This window comes from Cyanistes caeruleus, chromosome 9 (genome assembly GCF_971803275.1).
Source record: "Cyanistes caeruleus chromosome 9, bCyaCae1.hap1.1, whole genome shotgun sequence".
Classification (NCBI taxonomy): domain Eukaryota; kingdom Metazoa; phylum Chordata; class Aves; order Passeriformes; family Paridae; genus Cyanistes; species Cyanistes caeruleus.
This window is the reverse complement of record NC_141709.1, coordinates 6,505,393-6,519,108: the sequence shown is the minus strand read 5'-3', so window position 1 is coordinate 6,519,108 and position 13,716 is coordinate 6,505,393. Positions and strand designations below refer to the sequence as shown.

The following is a 13,716-nucleotide window of genomic DNA, read 5'->3' as shown; positions in this document are numbered from 1 at the left end:
TTTAGACAAGCCTGGAACAGGAATCACAAGGCTTCAAAAAGATCCAACTCATTTAATTTCTACTTTGGATATTACACAGCTGGGTCCAAAAATGCTTCCAAAGAAATTTTAGTGTTCTACTCCCAGTGAGATGAGCATGACACTTTTTTGTATAAGGTATATGGAAAAGTTCCCATTTAATTCCAGGATCTCACTTCTATAGGTAAGTTTTTAAATGGATTGTAAAACTCAATGAATCCATATGAACTTCAGTTTCTTAGAGTTTCTCAAGATCAAAACTGAAAATTGAAGGCAACAGAACAACCCAGCTGTCTGCAGTCTGGCAGCAACTTGCTTATGTAAGTTCAGTAGGCAATTCTAGGAGACCCATTTCCCAACCCTGTAATTCCAAAGAGGTTTGCAATACTGCTGTAACACTGGTATAGAAATAGTTTTTTTTTCCCCTCTGGGACCTTTACAGAAAGCCCCCAAAACAACGGCAGCTTTTGTTGTTCTGCCAGAATGCAACGTGATGAGTATTATTAGAGGGAGAAGGGCAAATACAGCAATGATTTATAACATTTACCAAAAAATTTTGCTCTTGCAACCTGCCCTGCTGTCAGGTCATTTCTTGGAATGCATACTGAAACCTGGAAAATCTGTGGAGCATAGTCTCTATTCCCATTTGTTTATTCTGGAACTCAAGAATATTTCTCAAGCAGTCAAAGCAACAGGATCTCAGGTTAACTGTTTTATTGCTTAAGTAATTTTAGGTTCATACTTACACCCAAAGAGGAAAAATATTCTATTAATGTTTTTAAATGCACATAAAAAATATAACTAAGACAGTGCATGAGAAAATAATACTGTAAAAATAAAACATGAATTATATATATAGCATGTATGAAAACCACATGACTAAAAGGTTTTAGTGTTGGATCAAAAGCTCTTCAAAGTTAGGAACCACAAGAACTAAGCCTGTCTGCTTTCAACTGTCTTTCAAAAGCTCTTCTGCAATTGCCTTATGACAGACCTTAGGTACATGATCATTTTTTTTTTTTTTCCCAGAGACTCCAAATTCCATGTAAAACAGAGAAAGACCAGCTGTAACTATTTGTTTTTCCTTTCTTTGCTTGGCATTCACAGTACATTATGTATCTCCAAAACAGAAGCATTCAGCTGCTTCTTCCATGAACCCATTCCTCCTTTCTCTATGAAAATGAATAATGCCTATCTAGGGAGAAGAAAATGCAAGAAACAGAGGTTTACAAGAAACCTTCATTCTATGTTGTAATTTTGGACTTTTGACTTTGTCACCTGCACTGTATCCTTGAAAAGCAGTAGAAGGGCCTTTTACACTGTTAACTGAGTGAAACAAGATTTCATATTGCTTCCTCTGCAGTATCATCCAAACACACACTGGTCATACACAGCAGGGACCTGTAACAACAACCCAAGCTGGTTGGTGTAACCCTTGGGTTGACATCCCCCTGGGAGGATTAAGAGCCTGCAGAAATGGGATGTACTCCAGTGGGTTTAGGGACCTCTGTTTACAGCAGACCACTCTTGAGTGAGCACCACCAGACTCCATTTCCTGTGATCTTTAGCACCTTCCCTCCAATAAAACTCTTTTTGCACCATCCCTTCTAAATGTTCTGTTACCAGTCTTGTCTTCAGTCTACCCTCCATCTCATCTCATCCACAGGCTTCTCATCCAATTCCAAACTCTCTTTTTTTCCCCATGTAGGTTCATCCACCTATCAAATCACTCAACAACACCCCCTTCTTCCATCAAAGTTGAAGCTGTGCCCTTCTGCCATTCTCAGTTCTCTTCCCATCAATGTTCTTTATATGGAAGATCCATTTCTACTTATTTTAAAAATCAGGAAGAAAGATGTATTTTTAGGCAGTGTAAGTACAGGAATTTTTCCCTCCTTACAGAAAGGTTAAAAATAAGAAAAATCAAGTGCTTCAACACTAAAAGAAATGGAAAAAGACCACTCACCAGGTCTGTTCTTGTGAACTCTCAGCTCTCTGATCAGGCCAGTTTATCAGACACAGGAATGACTCATTATTGCCACAATCACTCAAAACGACCTGGAGACATGACCTGAACTGGCAATGAATAAAGTCTCCACTATCTTCCACAGCACCATAGTCACCCTCTACTGATCATCACAGTTCATCTCAACACCTCCTCTGGCATCAGTACAAATCTTTGGGCACCACAGCCATTTACAGGAATTTCCTTACAGAAGGATAATTAGGTATGGTGTAATGTAACTTCTGTTCAAGTGAAAATTAGTACCTTTTGGAAACTGGACACAGTTATGAAAATAGAGAATCTGTTCCTAACGGAATTTAACCCATGCTTGATGCATATTCTTAATGTCATGATAACAGAACCTAAGGGAATGGCTGCAGCTGGGCCGGGGAGAGTAAGGCTGGAGATCAAGAAAAGGTTCTTCCCCCAAGGGGTGGTGGGCACTGACCAGACTCTCTAGGGAATGGGTATGGTCCCAAGGCTGCCAGAACTCCAGGCCTGTTTGGACAATGCTTCCCTGCTTAGGGATGCAGAGGCTGGGACTTTTGGGGTGTCTTTGCAGGGCCAGGGGTTGGACTCAATCCTTGCAGACTCCCAGGATCCCCCCTCCAGCTCGGGATATTCTGCAATTCATTTAAATTTTGAGCAATTATTGCAAATTAAGCCCTGAGTCTACAAAAGCAACCAGAGAAATCTCACCCTAAAGAAATACTTTTCAAAGCCAGGACTTCAATGTTTTCATAAAGCACTTTGATAAAGACTTTCCAAGACACTGGGGACAACGTTTTAGAATATTATGATCCTATAATGGTTTGTGATGAAAAGGACACTAAAGCTCATCTTGTCTAACTCCCCTGCCATAGGCAGGGACGCATTCAAATAGTCCAGGTTGTCCAGAGCCCCAACATGGGCCTTGAATATTCCAGGGATGGGGCCTTGATACTATGACTAGATAAATATTCTCATTTATCTACTGCACAGAAATCAGAGTGAGTTTGTAAAAATAGGACCTTCATCCCAGACTCTTAGATGATCTACCTTCAGCAGACAAGTGGAGATACATATGTATTTCATGTTTTGCTGGACTGAACCCAACACAACTCTGTCAATCACCATTAATTTCAACCAAGTTAATTGTAGGATTTGAAATCAGAACATGTTTTTTCAGAAGTAAAAAAAAAGCACTAAGTTTTCACAGTCTTCTCAGTACACAAGCATTGGATGTGTATCAAGTATTGTTTTGCTGTGTTTCCTTGTATCTATCCTAGAATATTGCTTCACTCTGCACTTAATGCTCAAAGGGCAAGAACAAGAGGAATGGTTTGAAATTTCATATACTAAAAATAGCTTTGTTTGGGTTTTTTGGGGGTAGAATAATCAAAATGGTTTAACAAAACAAGTTGTTGTTTGGCAGGGTACTCAGCAGGGACTTTGTAGCTATTCCCTAATCCCCAATCCAGCATTGGCTGTCTCTGGGCCCACAATGGTGAGTGTGCTTCAGCATTTATAAACTGCATTCTTTACACATCATCAACTCCTCAGAGAAAAAGGAGCACAAGTGTGATTGTTTGATTGCTGCTGGATCCTGCCTGAGGGCTATTCCATAAACAGCTGATCAAATCTTTTTGAGATGTCCTGTTTGTTTGCATCCACCCACTGGTGAATGTGCTTCTTGGAATCAATGCTGACCCAGAACTGAAACCACAGAGAAGGTTTTACTGGGAATGGCAGCAATTTGGTCAACTCATTTTCACAGTCACTTTGTCCAGACACAGATTTATGTAAGGTCAATAATCACTAAAATTGCACAGTCTTTTGGGTTTGGCTTTAACATAAATTGTTCAGCAGTTATTGTGGAAGACTTCTGGAGGTGATTTATGGTTTGCTTTTTTTCCACCTTAGGCAATCTCTTACATTAGTTAAGCATCTCTTTCCAGTGGCCATAAGCTGCATTTTTCCCTCCCTCTCAAAAACACTGCAAAAATATCACCTACTGATTTCACCCTCTGCTGCTGCGCAGGTGGGGAGGCCCTGGCACAGGGTGCCCAGAGAAGCTGTGGCTACCCCTGGATCCCTGGCAGTGTCCAAGGCCACGCTGGACAGGGCTTGGAGCACCCTGGGATAGTGGAAGTTGTCCCTGCCCATTCCAGGGGGTGGAATGAGATGATCTTCAAGATATCTTGCAACCCAGTACATTTTACAACTTTACAATTCTATGATTACTCAATCAAAAGAAATGCAGAGCTGAAATCTGGAAGGGGGTGAAAGCGGCTACTGAAACCCCCTGCTTAAAACCTTACTCAAAATTCCAAGACAGTCTGTTGTTTCACACAGAAGCTGGTGTTCTTACAAACAGGAAAGTGCCAAGTTCAGAAAGCAGCAGCCAGGAAAGCAGCTCATGCCAGCTCCACTCCAGAACACGGTACTGTCTAGCACCTACACGTGGCTTTATCTGCTCACTTCTACCTCCCAAAAGCACAAGAAAACAAAACCACAGCTTTTACCCTGAAACTCCAGTCTGGGCAAAGAGCATTCCACACTGCGAGTAGCAGAGAGCTGCAGAATTGGTTGGGTTGGAAGGGCACTTAAAGACCATCTCATTCCATGATGATCCCTTTTGTATAAAGGGATTTCATGGAGTGTCACAGAGAAGTTTTACCCTTTATATATAATAGCAAAATGCAGGCTGGGAACAGACCAGGTAAATTCTTTTCTTCCAAATTTTAGCCTAACTTTTGGAGGATAAATCTTATGGGAATTTTGGCACCACTGCCAACAGCTTCTGTCATTCTCAATGAGAACTTCAATTTTTCTAGGCAACAGCTGTAGAAAAATGCAATTTATCTCCAATATTTATCCTTGTCCAAATTTTAGGACAGAAAGAAGAAGGAACAAACCAGGGTAGATTTTCATTAAAAAACCTCAGCTAGTTATTGCCTACACTGGAAATTCAAAGGGAAATGTTTACAAAATTTATAAACAATTACAGCTCTCCAGATAAATACCATGTGATTTCACCTCTCTCCTAACTGTTTTCTCATGCACTTCTGAAGTTTCTTTACTGTCTGAGACCCACCAAAGTTCCCAAAGCAAATAGTCATTCATGGCTGTGGGTCAGGAACCACAGTTACCAGGAGGGCAGCAGAGGTGGCAAAAGTATTGCAGTGATAACCTCAATTAAAAAGTTACTTCCATGGCTCTGTGAACAATGGAAACCTGAGAGTTCACACTATTTATCCTATGTAGGGAACATTTTTGTGCATGCTAAGTAGCAGTCCTTTGCTTGCTAACAAAATGCTCATTTAAAGCTAAATGTGTGCACTTGTTTTGAGCAGAAAAGCCACTAGGCTACATACTAGCCCAGAACTGCTCCTTTTTTTTTTTAAAGGCTCTTCTCCTGGAAGCCTTCTGGCACAGGCAGAGAGAAGTTGGGGAGGTTCTGGAGAGATGTGCCATTTCACACTTCCCTAACGTCAGCAAAAGTCACAGAATTGCATCCTGATGGAGAAGACGGAGAAAGGAACAAAGGGAAAGGTGGAACAGAGTCCACACACTAACACCAGAAAATTTATAAATTCTCCTTCTGCTCCCGAACCCACCATCAGGTCTCTTAAAGATTTACAGTACAACTCTTGCCCCATATTCTTTATTGATTGCAAAACTCAAGCAAAGTTACCTCATTAACTTGTTTTTTGTCCAAGTGAAAAACTTGACCAGAACTTGTTGAGGCAATTTCTTCATAGACCTTGTAACCAATATGATCCCTGTCATCACAGTCTCCAGTCAGCACAAATACCACCTGGATTAAAGAAAAATGAGTTAATCATTGGACACATGGTACACAGGTGAGGAAAGCATTGCCATGGCAGCATTAAGGCAAGACAACAAAAGAATGTGTCAGTTGAGATGGGTTTGTTACTCTGCATGGACAGAGGCATTGCACTCAGTAATGACGGCAAAAGCAATGCAGAAGAAAAGGAACAGACAAAAATCCCTTTAAAAAATCAATCAGCCTGTCATTCATATAATACTTCTTTCAGAACAACATAAAAATATCCATATAGATGATAAGCTGCCCAGACCACATATACTGGTAGAAGATTCAGTTGCATTCTTTAATTCACTATAATAAAAAGCATATTCCACTAAGTTTTTCCTTAACTAGATCAATTAACTCTATTAAAAATAAAATTAAATCCTTAGAAGGCAGTATAACAGTCTCTTCTGTATAAAGATGTCACTGAGTTTCACACAGAAGAATTCTACCCTTTGTCATTGAGAAAAGAGAGCATTAAACACACAACCCAGCTGGGAATGCAAATCCCCTTGATACCTGTGACTGTTTCTGTTGGATGAGTTGAAGCACTTCATGGGTCAGTCTGTAATCCTTGGATCGGGCATCAGTAAATACATAGATGAAAGAGCCAGGCAGGGAAATTTCTAGAGCAATCTTTATTGCCCCAATGCTCATCTCTGGACAGTCTCCGCCACCCTGTTCACAAGCAGAAATAAAGCATAACTTTTTTTTTTCTTTTAAGAAAAAAAAACATACAAAACAAGTTACTTTCTTCTCGGACATTCAAGACAGATACTTTCTCAGCCTCTAATGATTTATTCATCTTTTCCACCCTAAAGTTTTTATGCTTTCTGCAGAGTGCTGTCACGCACTCACAAGCAGAAACTGCAACAGTTCCAAAAGGAAAATAAAGTCAAAGGAAGAGCCCTGATGTTGGCTGGTGTCACGATCACTCTTATCCCTGTCCTGTTCAGTTCCAGCTTATGTGACAGCCCCATTTCCTACACTCAGATGTTCCCTTCCTGGCTGACAGCTCCCCTGATCTGGTAGCACACAGCAGTCATGGAAGGTCAGGGGCACAGACAGATGGGAAGTGGTCCCAGGTAGGCAGTGCCAAGTTCCAGGAGCACCTCTGGAAACCAGAGCAGCAAGAACCTGCCCTGGACTCCACCCTGGTATGGGGAGCTCAGCAGAGGGTATAGGTGCCGTGTTCCCACAGCTCTGCACTGCAGCAGCTGCAGAGCTGGAGGTTTTTCAGACCATGTGTTCAATCAAAATGCTTCCAAGTATGACTTTATCTTTAAAAGAGAGGATTCATTTCTCTCCCTAAATTTCTTTTATTTTTATAATCAACATGCCTTCACACATATGTATATACAAATCTACACATGCTGGGAAAGAAGAAGGCAAAAAGAGAGCAGTCCTTCATACTTGAAGGAATAATTTTGTTTGTCCTCAGTGAAATGTTCATGTTGAGAAGAAGTTTAATCTATCAGTATCCTTAGTCTGATTTCAAAGCAAGTTATCAATAAGTTTCTCATCTATGCTAAAGAATAAGCATGTGGTCACTGTTTTTTCTGTAAATGGTTCTGTAAGAACCACTGTTCTTTCTCAAAATCAATTCTCCTAAATGTACCCTTAGTTTTACGGGAAAAGCAAGTGGTAGATTCCAGACAGCCTGAAATTCAAGAGAGAACTCTCCAGGAAGATTTTTGACACATGTCAGTGTTTTTGACACATCTTGGCAATGCCTATCCAGTCTAATGGGACATATATCCAAATTCTTTCAGCAGAAGACTCTTCCATGTAAAGCTTTAATTTGTGGGCAAAGTTGAAATCACAGCTAATTTCTATAGACGTCTACTTGGAACAGGAAAATTTCTATTCCCACTTCAAGTCTACTTGATTATAATCTCATAATATTCCATATAGCAGTATCTGTTTTCTACACAGAATGTGAAAAGCACCACTGAGCTAAACGGTTGTTCTGAGAACAAGCATGGACTTTTTTGTTCCTATTATGTAGAATAATACTCTTAAAAGGCAGCTGGTAGAACAACAAAACATCATCATCATGTGTTGTTGCAAAGACAGAGTACTTTGGACCTGATTAGCATAAGAGATTTGATAATCAGGATGCCTTGGCAAGAACAAATGGAGCTTTGAAGATTGCAAAAGGATCAGACTGGCAACAGGGAAGAAGATTGAATCTATTTCTGCAAGTAGAAGAGATGTTGCAAAAATGTATAAGCTTGTTGATATGATGCCTAACCCAATTATTGTAGCAAAAAATTACTAGCCTTCCTAGAATGGTATATAAGCATATGTTGCCCACAGTAAATTCAGATACTGATCACCAGTCAGTTGTCTCTATCTCTCTCAATCACTGATAATCACAGAATGGTTTGGATTGGAAGGACCTTAAAGCCATCCAGTGCCACCCTCTGTCATGGGCTGGGACTACTTCCACTACCCCAGGTTGCTCCAAGCCCCATCCAAACTGGCCTTGGACACTTCCAGGGATTCAGGGGCAGCCACAGCTTCTCTGAGCATCCCCTACCAGGACTACCCCACCTTCACAGGCAGAATTACTTTCTAACATTTAACATTAGTATTGCCTTTACTTAACTAAAAAAAAAAAGAAAAAAGTAGAAAATTTTCCATTCAGTATTTCCTTCCTTTCTCTCCAAACTGAAATTAAATACAACTACCTTGTGAAGCTTTCTGGAAAAGCTGAGGTGAGTGAAGCTCGGGAAGCTTCATTTTCCCTTCAGTTTGAAGAGGCCCACAGAAATATATACAAAAAATCTGCTTAATGCAAAAAAAACCAAAACCAACCAACCAAAAAAAAAAAACCCAACTGCCAAAAAGACCCAAACAAAAACAACAACAAAAAATCTAAGGAGCCATTGCTGCCCAAGTCCATGTTCTTATCACATGTCTGTAAGAATGATTCAAAGGTAATTACAGATGAAATATAGGTGATACCTCCACCTAGGATCCTGATCTTGTATCCAAGGAACATGTCCTTTATAACTCTGAATGTAAAAGGAACAGGGCCCAGTTTCTGCAGTGAAATGTACATAGCCCAATTTTTACCTGATGGCAAATGTCAGCCAAAAGACCCTCCAGCTATTCTGTGACGGATGAATGAAAAACAAGAGCTGGGCTTACCCTGATGTTCAGAGAGGACAAGTTGAGGATATTTTGACATTATATGTTTTATACACAAGATGCCTTGAAATAATTTATCTTCACCCTAATTTTAGCTTTGTTCATTAATGAGAATATTCAGTCCATGCCCTTTCTCAACCCCAGTTCAAAATTTTCTCTACCTCCTCAACATTCATTCTTGCATCTTTTATTAGTCATTTTGGAAAAATACTGGTAACAAACCTGTAGAAAGTCTTTACATTTTCTCTACAGCAAGATGACCTATCAGTCCTGTTCTGACCATTTTTTTATTTCTGTTTTGGACCTTTATCAATTCAATGGATGAATACAAGTCAGTGACAGCCTTCATATAGCAGAATGAGTATATCTTGAAAGTAATTATGAAATATGTGATCAAAGAATGAAATACAAAATTAATTAAACAGAAACTTTTAAACAACTTGATTAGTAATGAAGAGTTTGAAATTCCCAAAAGCTTCACCTAAATCATTCACCTTTTAGAAACAGCTGCAATTACTGTCCAGTATATTGAGGAAACAAATGATGAAAACTGGATAGAGTGCTGAAGCTTAAATTTCCCATGAAGGAGAAAACTGCAATAGCTGTTGTTTTCTCTGGATTTCAAACTTTCTGCCAACTTTTAAAGTAATCTTTAAACCATGTGCCAGTTTCTGAGGGAGAGCCTGTTTGGCACTACTGACTCCAGCAAGGTTTGCCACAGATCAGAAGCATTTTCCTTGGTAAAAGACAAAACAATACGAACATATGTTCTGTCAGTAAGGATAACTCCATTCCAATACTTCCCCCTTTCTTTCCATCACCCAAAGAACACCCGGAGCTGTGTCAGGGCAGAGTCAGGCTGGATCTCAGGAAAAGGTTCTTCCCCCAGAAGGTGCTAGGGCACTGAACAGGCTCCCCAGATAATGGGCACAGCCCCAGGTCAGCTCGAGGAGCGTTTGGACAATGCTCTCAGGGATGCACAGGGTGGGATTATTGGGGTGTCTGTGCAGGGAGAGGGGTTGGACTCCGTGGTCCCTGTGGGTCCCTTCCCACTCAGGATATTCTGTGATTCTAAGAAGCCACTGTATCATTAAGTGCGAAGTAATGCACAGCAGGGAAGGCAGTACCTATGGAAAACCTGATGGGTCTTACAGTCCTCTTTGTCTGAATGGTGTTCATGGAATATAATTTCCAGAACACAGTAAAAGTCCAAAAAGTATCTGTGAACAAGTAGCAGGACTAATGAAAATGACAACTAAATGACAGCATTACCTAACTATTCCTTCTTGTGCTATTAAACCATGTCTCCACACAATGATGTAAACTAAGAAAAAGGAATGAATCATAACCCTAAATTAGGATGATCAGGGAGATGACAGTTTGTGCAAGCAAAATGACAGAGGTAAGTGATATACATCCTCATGAATGCTTGCAGCAGGAACATCAGCACAGGAGGAAAGATAAGCATGAGGAAACAGTCTTTATTAAAACCACATAGGAAACAAGTTACTCACCTGAACATAAAGTTCCCTAAGTTCAAACTGAAATTTCTTGGGATCTGTGGTTATTGTCACTGGACCAATTTCTAGAATGAAATACAAAGCAAACAGAGTTATCCAAAGACATATAGTAGTAAAAAAAATGAAATTATAAGAAGAATGAACAGAAAGAAATAGTAGAGAATTATATCCCCGGTACTGAAACCTATGATTCCAAATCTGGTAACTTTAATATTCTAGTATTACCAATTTCTGTGTGCCTGTAAACTTTTATAAGCACAAAGCCTTTCACCTTTGATTTTGATCAAACATTTAATTGTTCTTAGTAATAAAAACAGAACAAAAATTCCCAGAACAAATGTTGCTGGACCAAGAAATAATGTATTTTTCCAGAAAGAGGCTCTTCAGACTGGAGAAAATGAGGCTTTGGGAAAACTTTACTGTAGCCTTCCAGTGCCTAAAGGGGCTCAAAGAGAGTTGGAGGGGGACTTTGGACAAGGGGAAATGGCTTCAAACTTAAAGATATTAGGTATTGGGGAAGCAGCTCTTCCCTGTGAGGGTGGGGAGGCCCTGGAAGAGAGTGCTCAGAGAAGCTGTGGCTGCCCCTGGATCCCTGGCAGTGTTCAAGACCAGGTTGGATGGGGCATGGAGTAACCTGGGATAATGGAAGGTGTCCCTACCCACCCTCATGGCAGAGGGTGAACAAGATGAATTTAAGGTCCCTTCCAACCCAAACCATTCCACAATTTTGTGATTCTAGGTAAACATGAAGAGGCCTTTCTGGACAGAATACACATACTTGGCTTTGCAATTTTACTCATGTAAAAAAAAAAAAAAAAAAAAAAAAAAGAAAGACATGTGCCACATCTCTTCCCTGAAAAAAAAAAGTACCTCTGGAAAAATCCCAGTATGAGCCCTATCCCCAATCCCAGCACATCTAGCAGGAGCTGCCAGAAGGAATCAAAGCAGAAACACTTATTCATGGCATTCACCATGTCTTTATCTACTGAGGAAGACATGAGGAAGGGCAGGATGTCCAAGTGAAGTTGCCTGGGACGTGTAACAGCAGCACATATATGAGCATTTCCCAATCCCACCGAGTTGTCCCTCTGCCCCTCACACAGCTGCCTTCCTGATTGGTTACAAATGTGATTCTAGTCAGCTGGTTCCTATGCCATGATTTCCTGCCTGGGTACATCAATCTGCCTTGGCACCAGTGCCCTTCATTCTTTGCCTGGCCTGAGCAGGCATTGCTGCCCTGGCCATCAGTACATGCCCAGCTCATCAAGCACATTCAGGGTGCTATACCAAAAATCAATAAATAAACACACACAAAAATGAAGAGACTTCTGACAGTTGAGTGTCGTTCCGATTGGGAACGGCGATAAAGAACGACAATGGACTCTCAAGGGAGTCACAACACAAGAATTCTTCAGTTTATTGCTTCAGCCCTGTCTTATAGACAGATACGTGGAAAGGTACAGAAAGGAAACTCTTATTGGTTAGCAAAGTGCTACATTACCATCATTGGTCAGGGGCACTCTGCCCCCCTTGACTGTCTCCTGCAAGGAGAAACAAGAAGTTGCAAAACAACACCTGCAAGGCTGTTTAGTATCTCTGAGAATTGTTTTAATTCCTTCTCATGAATTTCTCAGGCTAGTTCTCAGTCAGGCCTGAGAGCTATGTGGCCTGTAATAACTACAGGCACTCTGGTTCAGATTTAGCATCCATAGTTGAGTGCTCCAAAGGACTCAAAGAGATCAGCTGAGTCCCAACAGACCAAATGGAGCACAATTCTGCTGTCAGGGTAAAAGCCAAGCATAAAACTGCAGCAGTGCCAATTTAATACAGCTGCAGCTTACAGGGAAGTGCTGCCTCAACAGACCTCACAACACTTTCCAAGCTCTATAAAAGTCAATATGCACTTATCTTCCACATAATACAGACATTTCTCTTTTTTAAACAATCCAAAGTTTTATTTCACTGAAGTTACAACAGCTGCCATCACTAAGGTCTACTTTAATCACACCAGTATTTGTTGGGCAAGCTCTATTTATGAGGGTCTTTTGGTTTAATTTCTTTGAAAGTCACCCATGAGATCACACAAAACCTTTCCTAGAATATTAAACTGTCCTTAGGGGTTTTTTGTATGACTGTGAGTCATTTATCTGTGAATGCCATGTACTAAAATGCTGCACTATCATTAAAAGAGCCATTATAAAGACTCACTGTTCCTTCACATACCTCATCCTGCTGTGCTCCCTCTCCTCCTGGCACTATTCTCCTTTAGGTATCCTTTAAAGCCAACACCTGCAATAAAGCTACCTCCAAATTGTTTTGCTCCAATCTCCCCCTTGCCAAGCACTCTTCTAAACTATGTCACTGACTGGAGTTTATCCATGGAGTAACCCCATTAGCTCCATTATTCCCACCCGTTGAGGGAGTCGGTGTTTCAGTCTACAGCAGTAAATCCTTTGGAAAGACTTTCTTACCCTATAAAATAAAGATCTGAAAAGCGACTCTCCTTCAGCTAAGCTAAAACAGTCCATCAGGTCAGATGGGCTGAGAAAATGGCCTTATGCCCCCACAGGCAGCACAGGCTAGTTCCAGCCAAGCGGAGCCCAGACAGCTTCCTGCAGGATCATAGCTCCAGCTGCCCTCTGCTGAGAGCTCAAAAAAGAGCTGTGAAGTGCACACAGGCCACAAGAGCATGGCATAGTCAGCATCAAGTGCTGTGGGGCAGGACAGAGCAGAGAACCCTGCAGGAGCTGTGCAGGGGCAGATGTCCTCAGTTGATTCCACAACCAAGGCCATGACTGAATGGTGATGGTGCTCCTCTTCACCACCTGCTTCTCCCAAAAAGCCCAGCAGCTGTCCTTCACATACTGTTGTGCCACCAGCTCATGTGACCTGCCTGCCAGAAAAAATAAATAGCCTTCACCAGCTTCAGTTTTTCATTCTCATTCTGTGACCTCCACGTGAAGCCCAAGTAAGGCTGTTTCACCAACACAGGTTAACACAGGCCTTCAAAGTGTCCAGAATAGAAAAAAGTGAGAGGGCTTTATGAGAAGTGATTTAAATTTACATAACAAGCATAGTTTAAACAGAATGCTCACTCAGAAACTATACCCTGTAAACACACCAAGCAGAAGCAAATAAATAGCTTTTTAACTTCATTAGCTCTTTAGGTCAAGCTTGACACATGGAATACTCTTAACAGAATA

At 40.9% G+C, this 13,716-nt stretch overlaps 1 protein-coding gene across 1 annotated transcript in view; it reads right to left on the bottom strand.

Moving 5' to 3' along the window:
* The window catches only part of HMCN1 (hemicentin 1), a 172,970-nt gene that overhangs the window by 129,335 nt on the left and 29,919 nt on the right, over positions 1 to 13,716 (bottom strand). The window contains exons 2-4 of the mRNA XM_023931592.2: positions 10,508 to 10,578; positions 6,357 to 6,515; positions 5,700 to 5,822 (exon numbers count right to left, since the gene is read on the bottom strand). Coding sequence (XP_023787360.2) covers positions 5,700 to 5,822; positions 6,357 to 6,515; positions 10,508 to 10,578 — 353 coding nt within the window. The remainder of the gene's footprint in view (positions 1 to 5,699; positions 5,823 to 6,356; positions 6,516 to 10,507; positions 10,579 to 13,716) is intronic.